Source organism: Apodemus sylvaticus, chromosome X (assembly GCF_947179515.1).
Source record: "Apodemus sylvaticus chromosome X, mApoSyl1.1, whole genome shotgun sequence".
Taxonomy (NCBI): domain Eukaryota; kingdom Metazoa; phylum Chordata; class Mammalia; order Rodentia; family Muridae; genus Apodemus; species Apodemus sylvaticus.
The window spans coordinates 59791935-59816615 of record NC_067495.1 but is presented as its reverse complement, the minus strand read 5'-3'; the positions used below and the strand labels follow the sequence as shown (position 1 = coordinate 59816615).

The window sequence follows — 24681 nt, the reverse complement described above, 5'->3', positions numbered from 1 at the left end:
GTTGAACCGGGGCGTATTGCTTCCAGTTACTTCATTGCCCCACCATGGCTACTTTTCCCCCTCCAGCTCTCTGAATGATCCAACTCAGGGCACAGGAAAGGCCAGAGGTTTGCCTTAAGTCCCTTCTCTGAGAGTATGACTTCCTTCTCTCTTTACCTTGGCAGCCCCAGTCTCAGAACTACCCACTGGCCTGGCCTGTCTGCTTCCTGGCATCAGCAGCGCAGGTGGCCACCAAATGTTTGGACAGAGAGATGGGTTTGAAGCTCGCCCCTTCCCTACCCCCCTGGGAAACTTCTGCCTCCAAACCCCAGTGCAGGCCATCTAGGCCACTGATCCTTGTTATTTTTACCACTGATTTGAAAACATAAGCCAAACCCTGGCTTCCATAGTTTCCTGGGTCCCCAGCTGTTCTCAGGCCCTAGGGGCTGCTGGAAGGACCAGTAGCCAATGTAGGCTCTTTTCCCTGAGCCCGAGCTCCGTTTCTTTCACTCTAGGGAATTTGAGTGGAAATCACTGACATTTTGGGAGCAGTACTTTATATTTCATTTGGTGGTGGGGTGGTGTGTGTGTGTGTGTGTGTGTGTGTGTGTGTATCAGAGCAGGAAGGACTCAATAACCAATTCAACCTTCAAATTTTGTAGGCAGCGAAACAGACCTAGATTACTTAAAACTACAGTAGACTTAGTTACTAGACTATTTGGATTGCAATGTCCAAGGTCACCACATAATAGCTGTATCACCTTGGGTAAATTTCCTAACATTCCTGCCTTTCAGTAAATGAAGAAGACAGTAGTGTCTTACAAGGTAATTGTTATGATACATTGGACAGATAGACAGAAAGGACATGGAATACTGTGCACCGTGTGCTGTGTACTTTATAAACACTAATGAGCAGTGGTTGGGATTCTTTAGGTTTTTTTTTTTTCAGACCTAGTGTCCGGTGCATACTCCATCACACAGCCATCCACAGTTCACACATTTTGGCACCAATGAAGCTGAAGGCAAAGTTGTGGGTCCAAGAGGTGAAAGCGTTAACAACAGGTCTTGTCACTCTAAATGCCTGGTCATTTTTGACTACATCAGGAACATCAAAGTAGAACTTCCACATGGAAGTTTCAAGGTCTTGTGTCTGAAGATAGAGCTCAGTGGCAAAGCATTAGCCCTGGATTCTATACCCACCACCAACACAACTTTATCAATGACTCTTGTTCTCACGTGTCAATACCTCCTTCCCCCACCATTCACTCACAACCCTAGACTCTGGGGGGAAAAACCCTAAATCTCTACCTCATTCTTCTCCCATTTTCCTGGGGATTTTTGTCCTTTTCATCCATAGATCAAAACTTGAAATTTAGACCCATGTGCCAGGCTCTTATTTCTGGGTTCCTTGGCATTCCATGAAGGAAGTGTCTGGCTCAAGAAGAGGCCTTGACCTAAATACAGCAGTTGTCCAATGCTTTTCCCCCTACCATGTTGTCTCCCATTCTATGCTAAAAACTTTTTCCCAGAAAGCTTCACAGAGAACCTGACCACTAACCCACAGCTCCTCTTGAACTCCAGCTAAACCAATAAAGTCCCCACCACCTATTTTCTTGCTTTAGTCCATGGTCCCTTGACTCACAAATCATTGGCTTGTGTCAGCATCTAGCTGACTTACAATAAACCATGTGGGGACAACCCCACAGTGTGGATTGTTCACACAAGAGTTGAGAGCCCACAGTCACTAGTCAAGCTAATGTAATAGTGGACTTGGCTGAAGAGTTGTGCACAGAAAGCTCAGGAGTTGAATCCTGTATCTGTAAGCCAGATGGCTTAGCTCTGCTCTTTTAAAGCAGTTTTCTCATGACCTGAGTGTCAATGTCATAATTTCTTTGGATCTAATAATTGAGAGGCAGCCATCTCTGCATATACGTAGCTCTAATGTATACATCCGCACAATACCAGAAACTGGTTAATTATCCTGTGGAATGTAGAGATAGGATCCAGAAGTCTGAAGTCCTTTCCTAGCTCTGGGAGTTTGTATACATTTGTGTATACTTGAATTCTTGACATTCTCCTTGCCCCTCTCCCAACCAATACACAGTGCATGTGATAAGTATCTTGTTTGTATAGATAAGGGCACAGGAATGGAAAAAGCAAGGGTTTCCTGGAGGCTCAGAGTAGAAATCCTGAAGCATTGTCACTCTTATACCCCATATCCTGCCTACCAGGACAGTTTGCACAGAATGAAATGCTATGAGTTGACATAGGGACATTCTATTCATGCATACATAGTGCACAGATGTTTATATGTGGTGACAACCCTCATTTACCCACCAGTAGTTGAAGAAATCATAAGTAGAGAAGTCTCTAGTACACTGTGAAATTTCATAGACATTGACCAGCCAGGTGTAGTCTAGCATGGTTCATATGAGCATGTGCATATGATAATACATGCTCACCTCATGTGCATGTATGTATGTGTATGAATTTGAGACTGCATGGTGAGTGGGAAATCTCACTGTCACAGAAACAAATGTTTGAAGAGCCACACGGAACTGGTTGCTGAGTATAAACCTATCCCAGGACTTAAAGTCTCAGGTAGGCAAATTGTCCTGGATTCAGGGTCAGCCTGGGCTACATAATGAGACCTAATTTTTTGATATATTCTTTATTTACATCTCAAATGATATCTCCTTTCCTGGATCCCCCCTTCCCCGAAAGTCCCATAAGCCCTCTTCCCTCCCCCTGTTCCCCAATCACCCCCTTCCTGTTTCCCTGTCCTGGTATTCCCCTATACTGCTGCACCGAGCCTTTCCAGGACCAGGGGCCTTTCCTTCCTTCTTCTTGGGCTTCATTTGATATGTGAAAAGACCTAGTTTTTAAAAAGCAAACATAAAGAGAAAACAAAAAAAGTAGCCATGTAGAAGTCCCATGGGTACTTGGAAGAGAGCGTCTACAAGAGAGGGTGCTTGAGAGTAAGCACATGGGTGAATTGGGGAGAGCCCTGTACATACATGCTCAGTGCAGGAATATAGTGCATGACTTCAGTACATGAATATAGTGACTGGGGCAAGGCATGCTGAGCCACGTTGGTTGACACCTGGCTGGTTAACTTCTCTGAGCCTTCCTGGTCTACTAAACTTCTCTACCCACGATTTCTTCAACTACAGACTCCTGGTGGATAGGGGCTGTCATCACATATGTGCACTGGGTATATGTGGGTGCAATGTGCATTGTCAATACTCCCACCTAGCACCATTGTTAGACTTTACCATGTTTAATTTGCATTTGAATTTTGTAACATCATCAGTAAAGAGAATACAGATAGAAGAGAATACGTTTGATCAGCCTGTATCCTGACTCCTCATATGCCCTTGGGTACCTCCCTGCTCTTCAGACCCCAGCGTCCTCATGAGTAGTTTGGAGGGGGAATGGGTGACTTCTAAGCACCTTTCATATCTCACACTAGGCAATTATATACTTAAGATTTAAGAGGAAGGAAAGGAGGGACAATAGGGACATGTAACCCTCTCAAAAGTCACCCAGAGGTGACGACGAGATGGAACTCTACCTGTTAGAGGGGCATCGTCTAGGAACTGGTATGTTCAATTGAAACAGGAAGGGGAGTCATAGCCATGCTTATTATGAGGTTCTGGGAGAGAGCAAAAGGTCATGTCAAAGAATCAAGGAAATGACTAGCCCAACTGCGTGGAGGGAGGGTCTTGCGCATGCCTGATTGTGCAGAGAGGTGGCCATAGCTACCTTCCCAGCCCTGCTGACTCCAGGGAAGACACATTAGGACCTGTGTATTGGGCTCATTTCACACCCCAATGCCTTTGCTTAGGATATACCTAAACTAGAGAAACTAAAAACAATTCTAAGGCCTGGATTGGCCTCTTGCCCCTTTGTAGTATCCCCTGCTTCTGGGTTGTCAGCCTCTCTTACTAAAGGAGTCACCCCTGTCCCTAGACCAAGGCAGGGTCAAAGTAGAGAGCCAAGAGATAATGGTGGCGAAGGATTAGAAGAGAACTAATATCCTAATCCTCACTCTCCAAACACAGAATAAACCCTGCCCTTTGCTTTGGTCGCACCCAGTGTGCTGCTTGGAAATCTGCTTTTAGCAGGACAAGCTCATGGGGCCCTTGTAGTTTCTTTGAGCTGCCAACATCTACTTCTATAGGCCTGTAGGCTGTGGCTCACACAGGTCATGCGCAAAGGTGCATAGCTAAAATGCATGGACCAAGGTTTGTAGTGGAACTTAAGCCCACTTTGCCTGGTTTCCTCCCCCATTCTTCAGCTCATGGGGTACAAAGTTGTTGGAGCTTCGTATCCCTATCAGGGCTCCAAGAAGGCAGAACTAGATGATCTGACAGGGTTTTTTTTTTTTTTTCAGCTACAGCAGACTCTGCACAACCATTGATCACCTTCAGGTGGTTTTCCCACAGTTGTGTAACTGTTCATAGGGAGGCCTGGCTCAGAAAGGGAAGGTAACTCAGAACAGCGTCTTCCTTTGAGAAAGCTGACAGGTCCAGTGCATCCAGTCTTTGGCTGGGGCCTTAAAATGATAATGTTAGAAGGGGGTGAGAACAAGAGGTCCACGTTAAATATGTCTGGCAAGCTGCCTTTTAGCCCTGGGATCTAATGGTATATCATTTTGTATCTCTTAAAGATCATATATGAACACAGGACTCCTGCATTCCCTCCCCTGCTCTGTGCATGTGTGCGTGAGTGTGTATGTGTGTATGTATGTGTGCGCATGTGCATGTGTGTGCACAAGTGCACATGTGACCTTTTACTCTACATTTTTGGATATGCCTGGATCTATATATCTTTATACATGTTCTTGGAAGGGTATGCAGTTATATGTGTGTGTACCCACATCAGTGGTTCTCAACCTTCCTAATGCTGCTACCTTTAATACAGTTCCTCATGTTGTGGTGACCCCTAATATAACATTATTTTTGTTCTTTCCTAGCTGTAGTTTTGCTACTGCTATGAATGGTAATGCAAATATCTACGTTTTCCGATGGCCTTAGGTGACCCCTGTGAAAGGGTCATTGGACTACACCGAAAGGAGTTGTGGCCCACAGGTTGAGAACTGCTGATCTACATACTTGTCTATGTGTGTTATCTGTGTGTGCACCTACATTCATGTGTTTTTGTATGTATTCATACTTGAATATGCCTATGTGTATATGGCCGAATGTGCACCAATGCACATCATATATGTTTTGTGTTCATGGGCACATCCATGCATGGAATCATAGGTGTTTCTTGTGCATGGGATGGAGATCTCTGACCTTCTCTTTTAGTTTCTCTAGTCCAGTGGCTCCTAAGAAACTGTCATGAATGGGAGTTGTTGCTGAGCACCTCGGGTTAATGGGCACAAAGGGATGTAAAGGATGTAATGTAAGTTCGTGTCGAGCATCTGGCATAGTAGATGGGAAACATCTGATGCATCAAACACCAAAGTCACCTTCATTTCCCTTCCTTCATTGTCTTCATTCTACCCAACTCTTCCCGACGCTCCCTGTCCATCCCCAGCTCTCACTGTCCTGGCCCCTCCTTCCCTCCACCCTTCCACATCACCCTTACCTGCTCTGGCTGCTGGAAGGCTTCTCCTGAACCCACCCATTTAATTATATGCCCACCTTCTTAAAATCGACTCCCCGGGTCCCTGGACTTCAAGATCTCACAGGTAAGGATACTGATTATTTTTTTTATTTTTTTTTTAATTTGATGAAAACAGACATTGAAATTTCTCAGTCTTCTTTTGCAAAAGAAATATCATCTGAACCCTAAACCCATAGGAAAGACTCAATAATTTCCAAATAAAGACTAGTGCATTGAATGGAATTGATTTGTATATCTAAAAACTGCACATCGTCTTTGCTTTTCTTCAATTCTACCATATATAAGCAAACCTTTTCACACAAAAAAATCCCCAGTAAAAGAAGACCATTAGCCCCCAGATCAATGTCAAGCCCCATTTCTTACTCTCTGTGCCCCTCTCTTCCCACCAGTCACCATGAAATGTGCCCTACCTCAGCCCACCGACCATACACCAACTTTCAGACTCAGCACCCTCTTGCCAGTCCTTGCTCATGTAGTTCCCTCTGTCAGGCATGCCTGGAATCTCCTGCCCCTCTTTGTGGCCTGACAAACTCCTCTCTTCCTTCCACCCTCAGGCTCAACCTAGATGTGACCTCCTGTGAAATCTTTCCACGTCTCCCTGGATGGAATGGGGCTTCCCTTCCTAAAAGCCCAGCAAGTCTTCAGTCCTATCTTACAGTCAGCCTTGTTACTCCAAAGTCTTCCCAGGAGACTGTACTTTGAGGAGCTATATCATATCAAGAAAAGCATAGACATTAGCATCCAGACTCCTAACAGTACCAGTCACAGCTGAGTGGCATTGTATCACTTAGCCATTTAAAGTGTCACTTCCACAAGTATCAAAGAAATAAATTACTGGATAGCGGTAAGGGGTCATCCGGGTCTGGTGCACACAAATACTAAATACACGTTAGTGTCTTGGTTCTTGAGAACAGAAATTGCATTCCACATTCCCATAGATTCTGCTGTGTTCCCACATTTCCCATGACCAGGACAGAGCAGGCCTTCAACAATTATTTAGTGCCTGGTTGGCTGGCTGGGTAGTATAGTGCTTGGCATGTAATGAGGGTTTGATGAACATCTGTCATGATTCTCATTCTCTCTTGAAGGATGCAAGCCACACCCTTTCTGTCTTATGTAGCTCCCTGGTACCTAATACACAGTAGATGCTTGCTATATGTTGATGGATTTCAAATATAATAATAATAATAATAATAATAATAATAATAATAATAATACACACCTTGTGTATTATTGTGTGGGTGTCACACGCCAGGCATCATGCTAGAAACCTCACACCTTAGCTCTTTATATTTGCAAATATTTTACTATGTAAACAGTAATAGCAGATCTCCTAGGTCAGTTTAACTATCTTCATTCTAAAGCTGGAAAACTGAAGCTCAAAAAAGTCAATAATTTTATCATTGTGGCAGGCTTGGGAAGCCAGAGACAACTAGCTTACTTGTAAAAGTTCGGAGACTCAGTCAAGTGACAAAGGGCAGGGGTTGAATCTAGCCTTATGTGGCTCTAAGAGCTAAGCCCAGTTTGAGAAGCGGGCCAGGCCTTCCCAGTCATCATGCAATGGGCTCAGCTGCCTGCGTCCCCAATGAACAGGAGGCATTAGCTGGGCTGCAGCAGGGCAGACGCTTACCTTCACTTTCCTGAAGCAAGCCCAGAAGACATCCAGCAGAGGCATAGTGGTGCGTGAGAAGCTGGAGGCACTCGGCAGGACTCTGCTGAGTGTGAACCCTCTATCTAGGGGAAAAGGCAGAAGAGACCTAGGGCTCTGTCAGAGCCAGCCCTATCCCTGTGCTCCATCAGCGGCACTGGGAACGCAGAGGCGGACAGCAGCAGCAGCACAAGGGCAGGCCCCTCCTGGAGAGTGAAGGGAGGAAAAGACTGGAAAGAAGGAAGGAGGGAGGGAGAGAGGCTGGCTAAGGAGGAGGGACCAGGAGGCGGGTCACTGATTCAAACTCCGCACCGTTAGCCAGTTGGCTGGGACAAACAGCGACACTAATTGAAATTCCCTGAATATTAGTTTCCCCAGCCTGGTTGTCCAGACTGCCTGCTTGATTCACAGGCTCATCCTGCTACCTGTGCATAGGTTCACTGGCCAGATTCCTCCTGGCCTTCTAAGCAACATATGAGCTGTCCCTGGGGACTCCAGGCACCACCAAGACCACATGGAAGCTGAGGAAAGTGCCAGGAAAGCACCAAGGAGCAGATCCTACACAGGGAAAACAAGGAAGGTGTGAAGCCAGTGGGTGGAAGGGGGAAGTCTGTGTCCTTGGACATCCTTCAGACTGGAACTCTGATCTCTGCATCAGGGTGTCATTTCCCAACCCAGTTCTAAAGCCAGCAATGTTGCCTCGGTCTGGCACCCTGCAGAGGTCACAGCCTTCTGGGTCTTTATGTTCCCAGCGTGTACAGTGAGAAGCAGGGTTAGGGGTTTTATTCTGTCATGGATCTGAACCCCATTATGGAGTAAGGTCCAAGGCAAGTCTGGAAAATCCCTGCTGTGGACAAGGACGTCTCTCAGAATTCCTGGGCGGCCCCTGAGAGTCTGCAGAAAGTCAGACCACACCCCTCAAACTGCAAAGGGCTTTTCATCCATCCTCCTGCCTCAGGGCAGATCAGCTCTCCTCTAGCTCACATAGGTTGGGTGTATATGTTTTAAGGAACATCTTCAGAAGGGCTGATGGCTTCCTTCCTTTATCTGCACCGTGCCAAGAACCCTTCAAGTCTTAAAATCTAAACTCAGAACCCTGTGGATGCTATGAAGTCAGTTCTATTAGCAGTAATAGAGCAGTGGGCAGTTCTGGAGGCTTTCTGGGCAGGAAGCCATTTAGAAAACAGTGATCCTTCCACAGGGCACCCACCCTTCCCTAGACCTCAGAAGGCAGGGTGCCATGGCTGGTGTCCAGAGGTTCCCGGGGACCCCATGGCACAGAGCCAGGCTTGGGTCTCTGAGGCGCGGGGGGGGGGGGGGATAGGGAGGTAGGGAGGCAGGGGGATGCCTGTCACCAGAAAGCCCAGAATAACTTACTCCCCCCAGGCCTCACTTCCCTTTCAGAGGCCAAATTGGTGTATGGCAAAGGGTCAAGTTCTAAGACCCTGAAGGGTCCCAAGTCTGCTTTGAGCAAACCTTTGTCTGCCTTTAAGGACTTTCCCCATCACTGTTTTTGTCTTGCAATAGTCTGCGTCCAGATCTGTTTACAGCCTACCCTGTGACCCTCAATTTCCCCATTTACATCCCAAGGAGGTTTACAGAGCTTTATTCCTACTTTGTCCCTAGCTCTGGTTTGATAGTTACCTTACATGGGGCCCTGGTCAGAAAGATAGCAAAGGCTAAGGCAAGAGGCTCCTCCTCAACCACCTCCGGTTAACTGCAGGGCTGAACAAGAAGCTCTGCTACACAGCATGGCAAGCCATGGCAGAGAGAAAGCACTCCTTTAAATGTGAACTCTGCTCCTTCAGCCAGAACCCTGAGCACGGGCTGCTATGGAACAACTGCTGTGGGCCAGAGTGTGGCTGCTTCCAATGGCTGCATAATCCCTTGCTTTCTGGACTTTATCTCTGTCTTTAGATTCAGCCACTGGGAGGAAGTACATCCTCTGTGGCTTTGGGTATTCATTCAGCAAGCAACAGTGAACAGCATTCCACACTGACCTTAGAAAGCCACAGACTTCCGTTTCAACCCTGACCTTCCACAGGACTGTAGCCTTGAAGTGGTCAAGTCCCATGAGTTTCCCAAGTAGCCTGCCCAGATTCCAACCCAGTTCTGTTACTCTCTAACTGGGTGGCCTAAGCCTGTTAATGCCTTAGTTTTCCTATCTGTACAAGAGATAATAAGGGCACCTATTTCACTGGGCAGTTAAACTGAACAAGGTGTAGGATTTAGAACCATGGCTAGCATAATTTAAGTTCTCAACAAATTTTATTAGCCATTGGTGAAGAAGCAGATGCTTTGGAACCTGGCGGACTTAAATCTTGAGTTTCTCTTCTAGCAGTATGCCTTTATCACAGCCCCATCCCTTCTTCAAGCCTAGCTGTGGCTTCACACTTATGCTGCTAGGAGCTAGTGAGATAATGTGTTTGGGTTCCACTGAACACTTTAAATGTTAGTCCCTTCTTCCGTTTTCTGTCTGAGATACTCCTGGTTCCTTGCCTCTAGAAGAACGGTGGCACTATCTTTAGTTCGAATCTAATCCCAGCTACTATGGGGTTGTGTGATCACCTTAGGAGGGACTCTAAGGTTTCCTGGTTTTATTGAGAGCATGGAAATCTCCATCCAGCTCTCTGGGGGTGTTGTCATTATGAAGGAAGGAACGAGGGAGCCTGATGTGAAGGGGGAATTGCCCTTCACACAAGATTTCAATTCTCTTTCCCTTCTCCACACTCATGAGGGCTCTAAGCCCAAGTGGGCGTCCCTGACCTGACCAAAGCCTGACATAGTGGGTCAACAGCGTGGGCAGTTAGTGTTCTTTCTTAGGGTGAGGGATTTGCAGAATGTTAACTATTAAGGAAGGTAGAATAGGAGTGGCTGGACAGCTGTGCACAGGCAGCCATGGAGGCTACTTTGTCAACGCTCGCCTTTCCAGCTGCCTTATTTTTTTCACCCATTCACTGGCCCTGCCCACAGTGGGGTATCCTGTCTAGAGACCAAATGAACATTTTATGTCAAGAAACCCAAGTAAGAGAAAGAAGGCCCAGTGTGGCCAAAGGTGGAGAAGAAGGTAGAGTGCTCTTCTTTCCAAGGTAACTATGGAAGGCTATTGGTCAAACAGAGCCATGGTAACATGGAATGTGCTGAATAGAATGCCTCGGAAAGAGGGCCAGCGGGCAGCGGGCAGCGGTGGCGCCTGGCTTGTGGAAGCAGCAGCTTGCTTAACTCTGGGACTCGGTGTCTGAGCCGAGCGGCTGGAGCGCTGGGCAGCGCTGTGAGGATCTAAGATGGCCACTGAGGAGCAGAGAGTTGCCAACAGTCCCAGCACTAGCAGGGGAAGTTCTGATGGAGACCAGCGGGAGAGTGTCCAGCAGGAACCTGAGCGAGAACAAGTACAGCCCAAGAAAAAGGAGGGGAAGATCTCCAGCAAGACAGCCGTGAAACTGTCAACCAGTACCAAACGAATTCAGAAGGAGCTTGCAGAAATCACGCTGGATCCCCCTCCCAACTGTAGTGCTGGACCCAAAGGAGACAACATTTATGAATGGAGGTCAACTATATTGGGACCCTCAGGATCTGTCTATGAAGGAGGGGTGTTCTTTCTTGACGTTACCTTTTCACCAGATTATCCGTTTAAACCCCCTAAGGTCATCTTCCGAACGAAAATCTATCACTGCAATATCAACAGCCAGGGTGTGATCTGTCTGGACATCCTCAAGGATAACTGGAGTCCAGCCCTGACCATCTCTAAAGTCCTCCTGTCCATCTGCTCACTACTTACAGACTGCAACCCTGCTGACCCTCTGGTGGGCAGTATTGCCACACAGTACATGACCAACAGAGCGGAGCACGACCGGACGGCCAAACGGTGGACCAAGCGGTACGCCATCTAAGGGCCTGCGTGTGGCAGCACATTCACCAAGTGCATCAATAGCCCACCTGCCCCTTCCAGACCTCCGTTCTGTTTCCTGTTTTTATTAAATTTTAAACTGTTTTGTGATGGTATGTCATTTGTCCCTCCTCCTTCCTACTGCCACCTCCTCCTCTTCTCTCTGTCCCTCTTTATCCCTTTCATTCAATTTTTGGTTTCTGTTAACTTGAAAGAGTTGGACTTCTCCCACTGCAGTGTGGATGGGAGCTTCTGTTTTAAGTATGAACCACGTTGAAGCTGTACCAGTAAGACCTTTCATACAGAGCTTTGTGTTACTGTGTGCTTTGGATTTTTTTTGTTTGTTTGTTTGTTTTATCTTTTTTTCTTTTATGTGCTCTTGGGGAAAACACACATTCAGAAGTATATCTTGTTTCCATTTAAATGTAGTGCATAGGGTTAATTTTTTGTACTGAAGTCTTTGTTGGTGGGTACACGCTACTGGGAACAAGGTTTTGTACAAAATGTCCAATCAGAATCACTGTGCATTACTGAGACCCTGCCTATCACTAGCCTTCTGTCCCCCACACAGAAGACTGGACAAAATAATATGTATTTTGATTTACTTAAGTGCTTGTAAGTTTCTTAGGGACCTGCCACTTTTGACTGTGGATCAATTGGTGTATTCTTGTATTATTAATGCCTCAATAAATCACTGTGGCAGATCAAAAAAAAGAATACATCAGAAACACTGAAACAAGACTGCTTTGCACTATTAAAAATGAAGGGCTCCATGGAATTTCATTTTTCTGGCTTACACCTAGCAGTATTATCATATTATGAGTCAAGATGGAAATAAAGAATATTGACTGACTTTTAAAATATACTTAAAAATTTTAATGCTAGCATAAATAAATATTTAGAACATATTTTATAAAATCTGTAAGTAATATTTACAGAACAAAGAGAAAGCCACTGAGTGTTGTTGTTTTACATTTCTGGATTTAGTATCTTACATCTCGATTCTCATAGCAGCCTCTGCATTCAGCTTATTGGTTTAGGTTAAAATATATGAAGAAATTCTTCCTTCCACAGATATATAGTTTCTGATGAGAGACTTCAGTTTTCCTTTAAAGGGTTCTGGGTCCTCTGGCTCTTACAATCTTTCTGCCCCGTTACAATGTTCCCTAAGCCTTAGGTGTGGGAGTGTTTTGTGGGTGTATCCATTGGGACTAGGATGCAGAACTCTGCATATAGACTTTGCTGTGACATTGTGTCTCCTAGAAACATCAGAAGCTGCACTAGTAAAGTTTTTCCCATGACTTCCCAGATGTGAACCAAACAAGGCTGCCAAGAAACAAATCAAACTACATGGGTAAATGCCCCAGATGACCTCAATACAATAAGAGAGGTGCTCTTCCCCAGGGAAGAGCATACCAATTGGTTGTCCGGTGCCAAATGGTCAGCCCTGAAAAATGTGCAAAAAGTAACATGTGAATTCAACAGGTTATATTTGAGAATGTGTGTGTGTGTGGATTCAATAACAATTTATTTTTTAAAATAGGCCATGAATTTGAAGGAGAGCAGGGAAGGGTATATGAAAGGGAAGGGAGAAATGTTGAAATTAAAACGCAATCTCAAAATTAAAAAAAAAATAAAAGATTTAAAGATTGTGGAAAGGAAAGGTTCTCAGGGATTCTTAAGCCACTTAGAGAACTTAGAGAAACTTCGAGAAACACTGTATTAGAAGATCCAAATTCAACCATATCGGCACATCCTGGAACCTCTGAGCTAGAATTCTTTCAGAGCACCCAGTTTGAAAGCTCTCACTGTGCAAAAAGGAAATGCAGGACCTGAATAAGGAAAGGGGTTACCCAGTTGCATGTAGCAGGCCATTGGCAGAGCTCAGGCATGGCTGGATCGAGGACTCCTGCTTCCTAGGAAAGTTGTTGTCCTAGTGCTTTTAATGAAATAAATCTTTCAATCTGCAGGTGGAAGCCATGGTATGGTGGTGAGTCCTGTTTCTGCTCACAGAGAGGCTTGGGTACCAGCATCAGGTCTGTAACCGATGACACAGTTAGAGCTTTCTAAATCACCCAAAGATCAAAGCACAGGCCTCAATGTAAGAAAGCCCCAGGTTTCTACCAGCCTCCAGAGTCTAAAAACCTGGGCCCATAAAAGGTTCTTACACACTCAGGCAGGCATCCCATGGCAGAGCAGAATCAGTTACATGGTAGGCAAAAAGGAAGAGTAAAATCAGAGCCAATGAGAAGGCTCAACAGGTAAAGGCGCTGTTGCCAAGCGTGACAGCCTGACTTCTAGCCCTGAGACTCACATGGTGGAAGGAGAGAGAATCCATTCCTGTGCCCCGTGACGCTGCTGTGGCACTGAGAAGACTCCAGCCACCACACATGCAAATCAACAAGTGAGATTATGTTTCTTAAAGGAAAAGTAAAATCTACATTGCATGAAAAGTATTTGCATATTTATCTGTTTACACCCTACCTTTTATTGTCTAGCAATTCATTCCTTAAATATTCATTGGACATCTACTGGGTATATATGAAAGAAGAAATTTTGAAAAGTTTGATTTTCTTTTCTGACCACCGCTGGATGACTAGAAGTGCACAAAAGTTCCTAGGAGACAAACATTTATGCTACAGTCTCCAAACATCAGTTTGCTTCTCTACCGAGAAGCTATAATAACTATGCTATTAGAGACAGGCATTCAGTGGCAGAAATGTCCCCTGAGGGAACAGCTTTCCAGTATACATGCATCTTCTTCAATGAAAAACTATTCAGACTGGCATCCAGCACATTCTACCAACAGAAGACATGACCTTATATGACCGCCCTTTGCTTTTCAGTCATCCATTCACTTATTAATTCATCTGGTAGAATTTAATGGTCAGTAAGATCTTTACCTCGAAGATACGGAGATAAGGATTTGTGTTACATGAACTTTTCCTGGAAAGACATATACCAGCAACAGTCCAAACTCATCATTCCATCCAAATTTAGCTTGGAGAACCAATGAATATACTAGACTTTCTTACAGAAACAAGAATGCGATGGGGGAATAGTTTAGCTCCTTTTCTGTTGCTATGACAAAAACCACCATGAGCTAGACATCTGTTGCAATATGTGTCCCTCTTATATATAACAGGGAAGCTGCACCCATGAAATCCCAAGAATATGGTCACCTAAACAAAACACGAACAATGACAACACCAGTTGACATACAAATATGGATTGGAAAAATACAGCAAGGCCCTACCTCTAAATGAAGAACTACAAGCAATTAATGATTGCTGAGAGAAGGTGAATCAGCCTTCCCCTAGGATAAGCCCACTAACTAGTTAACCAGTACTGAGTAGTCAGCCCTAAAATATACATATTAAAGGGACTCGGCATGCCATACTTACATATTTACTCATGTAGATATACACAAACATCATACATATCATATCTACATATGTATAATATATATCAATAATAATTAAAGAAAAAGAGGCCATGGATTTAAGAGGGAATGGGAGGACTTGATAGAAATTAGAAGGAAGGGAGAAAATGATCTAAATACAGTAGACATATGTAAAATTAAATAATAAAAATTATTTATATATAAAAACAAAAACCATTTTAACAATAACAAATTATTGTGAATAAATTTTTGTAGCTAAACATACATGTAAATATACCATGCAGAGAAATATAGCTGCACATATATGTTTATGCACTAGTGTGTAATTGTAGAAATGCATATTGGAAGGAAGAAAAATTGTACTGGAAAGTTTGTTCCTAAAAAATGTTAATGTAACCAGAGATTAACATATCAGACCCAGTAAATCAGACCTAGAAAAACAAACAAACATTGCATAGTGGCTGTTAAGCCCAGAGGACAGCATTTAACAATTTGTAACAATACTCACCATTTATTGAGCACTTCATGTATCTTACTTCTGGTCTAAAATGCCATCAAAGCTTTATACCATTTAGTTTTAAAAGCAAATCTATATCGAAATTATTCTTGGAATTCACACTTTACAGATGAGGAAACTGAGTTTCAGAGAGGTGACATATATTTTGTTGTTATAAATACAGCACAGCTAGTTCATTCACTTGCTTGTGGACATGTGAAGGTTTTTTTTCCAACTTTTACTACTAGAATAGGTGTTACGTACTGTTCTTAGACTGTTATGAATATGATTTTATCACTCATGGATAAGTGCCTAGAAGTAGCATTGTTGGATCATAGATGAAATAAAAATATGTTTACCATTAAAAAAATGGTGGCAAATCTTATCCAGTGTCACATAGAAAAATTACAGACTGTAGTACACATAAAAGTCATCTGAGCCCAAAGCCTACGCTTTTACACTTGACCCTCTGCTCAAACATGACCCCTGCCCTAGCACAGAGCTAGCTCATGTTGCATAGGAGAATTAAGCCAAGTAGACAACGAGATTTGATCTAAAATAGAACCCAAGAAGACAGAAGTTGAGAGATAGGAAAGGTGCTATTGGAGCCTAGGTGACAGTCTGTTCAAGGGATTTAAAGGACCTAGGGGAAGAGGTAATATTTGGATTGAAAGATGGGGTAGAATTGCGGAACTGGTGCTATACGTATTCCAGACAGGGGAAATAGTGTTTTCAAAAATCTAAAAGGAGCGGTTCAGTAATTGCATATGAGAAACTTTACTCAGATGGTCTGTGGCAAATGGTGCACAAAATGGCTGTACTGAACAAATAAAACTATAGGTCTGCCAATTAAATTTGAATTTTAGAAAGGCAATATATCCTTCTTTAGTGTGTCTAAAATTCAGTTTGACTAGTTTCCTATATTTTCTATGCCAATCTCAAAGGTACATAACAGATATGATAAGGTTAGGTTAGTTTAGAAACAGATCACAGTCAGCCTCCAATGTCAAGTGAAGTAATAACCAACTTGACCGTGAACATATGCCTCCCTGAGCTTCAGTTTTTCCCCATCTGTAAATGTGAGAACACTAGATTATATCTGTGCTTCCCAAATGTGGTGCATATTTCTTTTAAAAATATACACGTTGTGGTGATTAATATTGCCCACTTGAGAGAATATAGAACCACAAGAGACAAGTCTCTGGGCATATCTGTAAAGGATTACATAGGTTAAATTCATTGAGGTAGGTCAACCCATTCTAAATGTGGGAGGGGCCATTCCACAGGCTGGAGTCCCAGATGTCATAAAAAAGGAGAAAGCTTACTGAACACAGGCATTCCCTTGCCACTTTCTGCTTCCTAGCTGTAGACAAAGCATGGTGAGATGCCTCCTGCTGCCAGATCTTTTCTACCAAGATGAAGTACTCTCCTGGAAAGTCTAAGGCCAAACAACTTCTTTTCTTAAGCTGATTTTCATATCCTGGCTTCTATTCAGATCCTGTAAATATCTTGCCTTTACTTTTTTTTTCGGGGGGTGGGGGCAAGGGATTGTGTTGTAGCAATGAAAAAAAAACCTACTAGAGAAAAAATGGAGATGTAAAGTGGGATAGTTGTTGCAATTAACTTGACTGTGCTCCTAGGCTTGTGGAAATGGTTTGTGAGTGCCATATGGAAGAGTTTAGGGCTCTGGGCTACAAAAGCCCTTGATGCTGTAAGCAGAGGCTAATAGGTCATTATGGTGGTAATTCAGAAGACCTGAATATGAAGAGAAATTCACACAGTGGAGGTCCAGCTCATGATGTTCAGAAGAGGAGTCAGGCTCAAAAGAAGCAGTAATAATTTTTTAATTTTATTCATTATTATTGAGCATCTGGTGTGTATGTGTGTGTGTGTGATGCATGCATATGTGACACAGCATGTCTGTGGAGGTTACAGGACAACTTTTGGGAATTGATTCCTTTCTTCTACTGTGAGTTACAGGGACTGAGTTAAGATCTTCCAGCTTGCAAGACAAGCACTTTTATCCACTGAGTCCCTTACTGGCCCAGAAGTAGCTGTAACTGTTAAAGAGATCAGCACTGTTTAAAAAAAGAAGCCTTCGACCAGCTGTTCAGCAGGGAAAGACATCGCCAAACAAGCCTGGAGACCTGCGTTCAATCTCCAGGATTTATATAAAGGTAGATGAGGAGAATCAACGTCATAAAGCTGTCACCTGATCTCCATGTATACACCGGGACACATACACCAACATACACAGATACACAGACCCACACAATAATAAATAACTATTACAAAAAAAGAAACAAAAGAAAAGGAAAGGAAAGGAAAAAAGAAAAGAAAGAAAAGGAAAAGAAAGGAAAAGAAAAGAAAAAAAAGAAAAGAGAGAGAAACCTGACTGAGCACTGAGACAATAGGATCGGTGCCCTTTATCTTGTGGGACCTTTATCTTGTGGAAATGCAAATTCATTTGAAAGGAGAGTCTAAATTGCAAATTCTACTATAGTAGTTGCCAGCTTTAAATAAAAAGCTGGGCATAGTGGCACACACCTTTTATCCCAGCACTCAGGATGCAGAGGCAAGTGGATCTGTGTGAGTTTAGTCTACATAGTGAGTTCTAGGACAACCAGAGCTACATAGTGAAACCTTTCCTGAAACAAAAATAAACTAGAAAAGTGTTTCTCTAGGCTTAGCACACACAGATTTCAACAATTAAGGCTTAAGGGGCTCAGGCTGCTTCTTAAGCAGCAGGCAGAATGCTGCAGCATCACCTATAGTGAGTGTACTGGGTTTGCAGACTTGAACGTTGAAAGGTGAGGGCACAATGCAGGCTTATGACAAATTTCCAGAAGATTCCTGGGGTTAGGCAATGTGTGGCAGGGTCAGGTTCCCTATACTGCATGTTTACTGATTGCATGGCGCTGTGAATATTAAACATAGTTTCAAATGAAGAGTCCAAGATGTTGGTGATGCCAGACCCATGGTATTTCTCTTGAAAAAAAAAAAAGAGTAGGGCTGGTCCAATTAAGAGGCTTAATGTGCTCCAGGCAGGAGAGATGGATGGGTGGGGCTACTCAAACCCTGTGAAACCCAGATGATTTCATCACAAGTTCCCGCGCTGGACCTAGAAATGCAGGATTTGGTGTTACCCTGCTGGATTTTGGTCTTGCTTTGGTCCATTTTTTCCTTGCTGTCCCCTTTCTTCTCTTTTGGACTGGGGATGTTTATTCTGTGCCATTATGTATTGAAACCATGTAGCTTATTTTGTATTTTATAGTTTCTCACAGTTAAGAAATGGCCTGGGGTCTCAGATGAGACCTAGACTTTTAATAGTATGGGAACCATTAAAAGACTATAGGGACTCCTGAAGTTGGACTGATTATATTTTTCATTATGAGGTGGACAAGGGCCGGTGGGGGGGAAGGGAGTGAAAAGTTATGAATTGTAAATGATATGCTTGGGTATGAAGTTGTGATAGTTAATATTGTCACCTAGACAGAATCTAGACCTACAAAAGAGTTATGCCTCTGAACATGTCTGTGAGGGTATTTCTGAATTAAGTTGAGGGGGGAGCCCCACTGTAAATGTGGCCAGCAGCATTCCATAGGCTGTGGTAATAAATTGAATAAAATTAAGAAATGGAGCATGGTGCACACATTATTCACCCCTCTTGCTCACTAACTGGATGTGATTTGAGCATTTGTCTCCTTCCCTGCCATGATGAAGTTTATCTCTTAGACCTGTAAGCCATGATATGCCTTCCCCCTACTTAAGTTGGTTTTGTTAGGTATGCTCTTGGAGCAAAACAATTTACTAATACAGGTACCTAAGTCACCACTCCCCATATATATTTAATGGTAACCTTAAGGAGTAGAGCATAACTCTGGTGATTTTGACAAACAGATGAGTTTACAAATGAGACAGCTAGTTGACCCTAAGAGCCTTCTAGTTCAAATGTCCTTTGTGACCAACTTGAGACTGCTTAAGAGGCAGTCTACACCTTTATGCAATTAGGTTGGTAAATCCCCTCTAACCCCGAATTTACTCATTAGCAAGCTTCAAACGTTTTCACCAGTGACTTTGGAACTCCCTTTCAGTTCTCTCCTAGATTCCAGAGGTGACCATATTAAACGTCCCCAGCATGATGATTTCAGGCAGCTAGGAAGCCGCCAATGATTTCCTTCCTGCAAAATGTCCCTTTCCTTGGGACGAAATTTCTTCATACTCAAGGGTTCCTGCCCTCTGTCACAGTTGGACGCTGACCAGCATTTCCAAGCCCCAGCAGCTTTTTTCTCAGCTGTGAAAAAGCCCAATATATTGAAAGATAGAGGCAGAGCAGGAGATAGAAGGCCCCGCAAAGATCAAGTTTTTCTGCATTTCTTTGCCAGGCTCAGGAGCCCCTACCTTAAACCAACCTATTCTAATTCCTTCAGCTCTATCCTTAAACAAGAGAGCTCCCCAGGAATAAGGCTGAGTCTCAGCTGGGGTTGGGTAGAGGAGGCAGCAGTGACTGAGTGCCCTACAGGGATAGATGTTAGGCATCCCATAGAATCAAGTCCAGCCCAGGATGCCTGCCTCCCAGTGATTGACCAAAATCAGCTCACATAGATAACTCAGATCCTTCCAAGGTGGAAATAAGCCTTCCTAGAGACTTGAGCTTCATGAAAGCAAGCCCAACATTCAGAGGTGTGTCTGTCCTTCAGAGCCAGACTATGAGACTTAGGATAAGGCACTTATAGGTTTCTGTACCACTATTGCCCTAAATACCAGCGATGCAGAGTTTGGGGAAGTAAAGTACCTGGGATATGTAGAAGAATAAAAACAACCAATAAGAACAACAACAACAACAGTAACAATAATGAGGATGGCAAAAAAAAAACCTGATAAAAATAATAACAAGCACAGTTGTGGCTACTATACACGAGCGCTTCCAACGCACCGGGCATTGCTGGACTGCCTCATTTGATGCTCACACCAATCTTGTAGATTATGTAGGATGAGATTCCAAAGGAGGTTCTAAGAGTTCCAAGGAGGTACCAATTCTACGTGGTTACTTCTAATCCTGGCAGGCTAGCTTCTGAGTCCACATAAGCAGCCTTCATGCTCAGTTACCCTTTGCAAGAAAGTTCTGTTCAAAGAGAAATGGAAAACAGCATCCCCACCCATTGTAGTTCTTCTTTTGAAAGGTCCCCATCTAGATCATTTGCCACTTTTTATAAAACTTGATGATTCACAGATTTGGTTGTTTTTAAGGTTTTTAGTTTTATATACAAAGAGTTGGCAACTATTTTCCCCATTCTTTAGGCTGTCTCCTTTTGCTCAGTTGAAAGCTTTTTCGGCTTTTTTGCTCTCATCCCAGTTAGAATATCTACCCACTCTTCAAAAATTGCTGGCAAGAAGTGTCAAAAAAGGAACTCATATAATGGCAGTGAAAATTACATTAGTACTGTCATTACAGAAAACTGTTATAAAGGGTCCCCAAAAGTAGAGACAGAGAGATTGTTCAGTGGGTAAAGTGCTTTTCCCCCCAAGCATTAGGGCCACAGTTTAGATCCACAGCACTCCCACATACCCAGAATTACACATCACTGGGAGGTGAAAATAGAGGATCCCAGAGGGTCACTAGCCAGCAATTCTAGCCAATCAGTGGGCTTCAGATTCAGTGAGAGACCTTGTCTCAAAATAAAGAGGAAACCAATAGAAGATAGCAATGTCAACCTCTGGCATCTGCAGACACACACACACAGAAGTACACACAGAGAGAAGTTCTCTCTCTCTCTCTCTCTCTCTCTCTCTCTCTCTCTGTCTCTCTCTCTCTCTCTCCCCTTCCCTCCCTCCCTCCCTCCCCCTTTGAGTGTTCAGTAGTTTGAATGAGAAATGTCCTCAGATATTTGAACACTTGGTGCCCCCGTTGCAGTGCTGTTTGGGGAGGTTGTGGAATCATTGGGAGGTGTAGTCTTTTTGGAGGAAGTATGTCGCTGAGGGCTGGCTTTCAGTGTCTTGCCACCCCGCTTCTTTCTGCTTTTTGCTTTCTTTTTTTTTTATTTTTTTATTTTTTTATTCGATATAATTTATTTACATTTCAAATGATTTCCCCTTTTCTAGCCCCCCTACTCCCCGAAAGTCCCGTAAGCCCCCTTCTCTCCCCCTGTCCTCCCTCCCACCCCTTCCCACTTCCCTGTTCTGGTTTTGCCAAATACTGTTTCACTGAGTCTTTCCAGAACCAGGGGCCACTCCTCCTTTCTTCTTGTATCTCATTTGATGTGTGTATTATGTTTTGGGTATTCCAGTTTTCTAGGTTAATATCCACTTATTAGTGAGTGCATACCATGATTCACCTTTTGAGTCTGGGTTACCTCACTTAGTATGATGTTCTCCAGCTCCATCCATTTGCCTAAGAATTTCATGAATTCATTATTTCTAATGGCTGAATAGTACTCCATTGTGTAGATATACCACATTTTTTGCATCCACTCTTCTGTTGAGGGATACCTGGGTTCTTTCCAGCTTCTGGCTATTATAAATAGGGCTGCTATGAACATAGTAGAGCATGTATCCTTATTACATGGTGGGGAATCCTCTGGGTATATGCCCAGGAGTGGTATAGCAGGATCTTCTGGAAGTGAGGTACCCAGTTTTCGGAGGAACCGCCAGACTGATTTCCAGAGTGGTTGTACCAATTTGCAACCCCACCAGCAGTGGAGGAGTGTTCCTCTTTCTCCACACCCTCTCCAACACCTGCTGTCTCCTGAATTTTTAATCTTAGCCATTCTGACTGGTGTAAGATGAAATCTTAGGGTTGTTTTGATTTGCATTTCCCTAATGACTAATGAAGTTGAGCATTTTTTAAGATGCTTCTCCGCCATCTGAAGTTCTTCAGGTGAGAATTCTTTGTTTAACTCTGTACCCCATTTTTTAATAGGGTTGTTCGGTTTTCTGGAGTCTAACTTCTTGAGTTCTTTATATATATTGGATATTAGCCCTCTAGCTGATGTAGGATTGGTGAAGATCTTTTCCCAATTTGTTGGTTGCCGATTTGTCCTTTTGATGGTGTCCTTTGCCGTACAGAAACTTTGTAATTCTTGCTCTTAGAGCATACGCTATTGGTGTTCTGTTCAGAAACTTTCTCCCTGTACCGATGTCCTCAAGGGTCTTCCCCAGTTTCTTTTCTATTAGCTTCAGAGTGTCTGGCTTTATGTGGAGGTCCTTGATCCATTTGGATTTGAGCTTAGTACAAGGAGACAAGGATGGATCAATTCGCATTCTTCTGCATGCTGACCTCCAGTTGAACCAGCACCATTTGTTGAAAAGGCTATCTTTTTTCCATTGGATGTTTTCAGCCTCTTTGTCGAGGATCAAGTGGCCATAGGTGTGTGGGTTCATTTCTGGATCTTCAATTCTGTTCCATTGATCCTCCTGCCTGTCACTGTACCAATACCATGCAGTTTTTAACACTATTTCTCTGTAGTATTGCTTGAGGTCAGGGATACTGATTCCCCCAGATTTTCTTTTGTTGCTGAGAATAGTTTTAGCTATCCTGGGTTTTTTGTTGTTCCAGATGAATTTGATAATTGCTCTTTCTAACTCTGTGAAGAATTGAGTTGGGATTTTGATGGGTATTGCACTGAATCTGTATATTGCTTTTGGCAAAATGGCCATTTTAACTATATTGATTCTACCGATCCATGAGCATGGGAGGTTTTCCCATTTTTTGAGGTCTTCTTCCATTTCCTTCTTCAGAGTCTTGAAGTTCTTGTCATACAGATCTTTCACATGTTTGGTAAGAGTCACCCCAAGATACTTTATACTGTTTGTGGCTATTGTGAAGGGGGTCATTTCCCTAATTTCTTTCTCAGCCTGCTTATCCTTGCTTTTTGCTTTCTGCTTGGATTTGAAGGTGTGAGCTCCCAGCTTCCAGATCCTGCAGCTCTGCTTGTCTCTTGAAGCTGTGTTTCCCTGCCATGACGGACTCTTAGCCCTCAGGATCTATAATTCCAAATAAACTCTTTTTTCCATAAGTCATTTTTTGGTCATAGGGTATTTATCACACCAATGGGAAAGTGACTAATACAGAGTGCTCACTGCTCTTACAGAAGACCCAGTTCAGTTCCCAGCACCCATGCTTGGCTTCTTAGAAATCCTGTAACACCAACTCTAGGAGATCCAACATCTTCTTCTGACCTCCACGGCTACTGGCACACAAGTGCACATATGTGCACACAAGCATGCATTCATAAACATACATGTATACACATAAACAAAAATAAAAAGAAATCTTTAAATAAAACCTTCCAAATGATTCAGAGATCCCATTACTGAAGAGCTATCCAAGGGAAGCAAAACTTCTGCCTTCACTGCAGTACTGTTCACAATAGCTGAAAGATGGAAGCAATCTCAGTCTCTATCAAAGGATGAATGAATAAAGAAATGTGATACCTGTGTACAATGGAATACTATTCAGCCAAGAAAAGAATGAAATTTTGTCATTTTCAGTAAACGGAGAGGAACAGAAAAGTATAATGAAATAAGCCTGATCCAGAAAGATTGGTAGTAAATGTCCCATCTTTTATAAACAAACTAAAAAACATTTTACTTGAAAGTAGAATTGAGATTACTGGAGATTAGGAAGAGGAGGAGGGAGGACAAAGGGAGGCTGGATTTAATCTGTGCACATGGTATGCATGCATGTAAACCTCACACTGAATATTAATATATACAACTAATGGTCAGCATTTTTCCAAGCCCCCAGCTACCCCGCTAGCTCATTTTCAGTTATTTGGAGTGTCTCCAATAGTAATCCATACGTTCTTCGGTCTCCTAGACCACTGAATGGCCTTAGCCAGGCCTGAGGACACAACCTATGGCTAAGGACATTCCTCTGGAGACAGTTTAAGACTATGGACATTGCAATTAGCTTGTTAGTACAGATCCTGTTCACTATATCAATTGTCTCTTCTAGTGTCCTGGACACCTAGTGTATAATCAGTGATGTAATGTTAAACTTTGATTCCAGAGGAGCAGAGATTACTGTTAGAGAACCAGGATAAAGAGCGACATGGGGTCTAGTGTTGTCTAAAGCAGTAAATACAAATCTCTCTTCCTCTTCTCTCAAACCCACTTCCTCTTCTCTCTTATAAAGTGTCACAATGTATCCCAGGTTGGCCCTGAATTTGAGATCCTACTCCCATAGCCTACTAAGTGCTATGCACCTGTGATCTATAACATTGGACTCTGGCCACAGAATTCAGGAGCAATCTCTTCTTTGCGTATACGGAGTTCCCCCATTTGTGTATTTCATTTAAGCAAGGAGCCAACATTTATCCTCACACTCCAGTCACGTTTCTAATTACTATCAACACAACAGTGAATGGTGTGGGGGACAGGTCCTGCCCTCCTAGAGCTTATATTCTAGTGGGGAAGAGAAACAAAAAGTAACTAAATATACAGTGAAAACAAAAGGACAGATGATAGAGTCCATACAAGACATGGCTGGGGAAGACGATGACAATGATTGGACTAGTGGGGGGCTGGAGAGATGGCTCAGTGGTTACAAGCACAGACTGCTCTTCCAAAGGTCCTGAGTTCAATTCCCAGCAACCACATGGTGGTTGTAATCGGATCTGATGCCCTCTTCT

At 43.3% G+C, this 24681-nt stretch overlaps 2 protein-coding genes across 2 annotated transcripts in view; one reads left to right on the top strand and one right to left on the bottom strand.

Annotated features, from left to right (window-relative positions):
- The window catches only part of Stard8 (StAR related lipid transfer domain containing 8), a 69948-nt gene extending 62512 nt beyond the window's left edge, over window positions 1-7436 (bottom strand). Inside the window, exon 1 of the mRNA XM_052171172.1 lies at window positions 7247-7436. Coding sequence (XP_052027132.1) covers window positions 7247-7291 — 45 coding nt within the window. The 5' untranslated portion in view covers window positions 7292-7436. The remainder of the gene's footprint in view (window positions 1-7246) is intronic.
- Window positions 7437-10545: 3109 nt separating this feature from the next.
- On the top strand, window positions 10546-11154 carry LOC127674954 (ubiquitin-conjugating enzyme E2 E2-like). The gene has a single exon (XM_052170814.1). The coding sequence runs from the start codon at window positions 10549-10551 to the stop codon at window positions 11152-11154; it is 606 nt and encodes a 201-aa protein (XP_052026774.1). The 5' UTR covers window positions 10546-10548.
- The last annotated feature ends 13527 nt before the right edge of the window (window positions 11155-24681 follow it).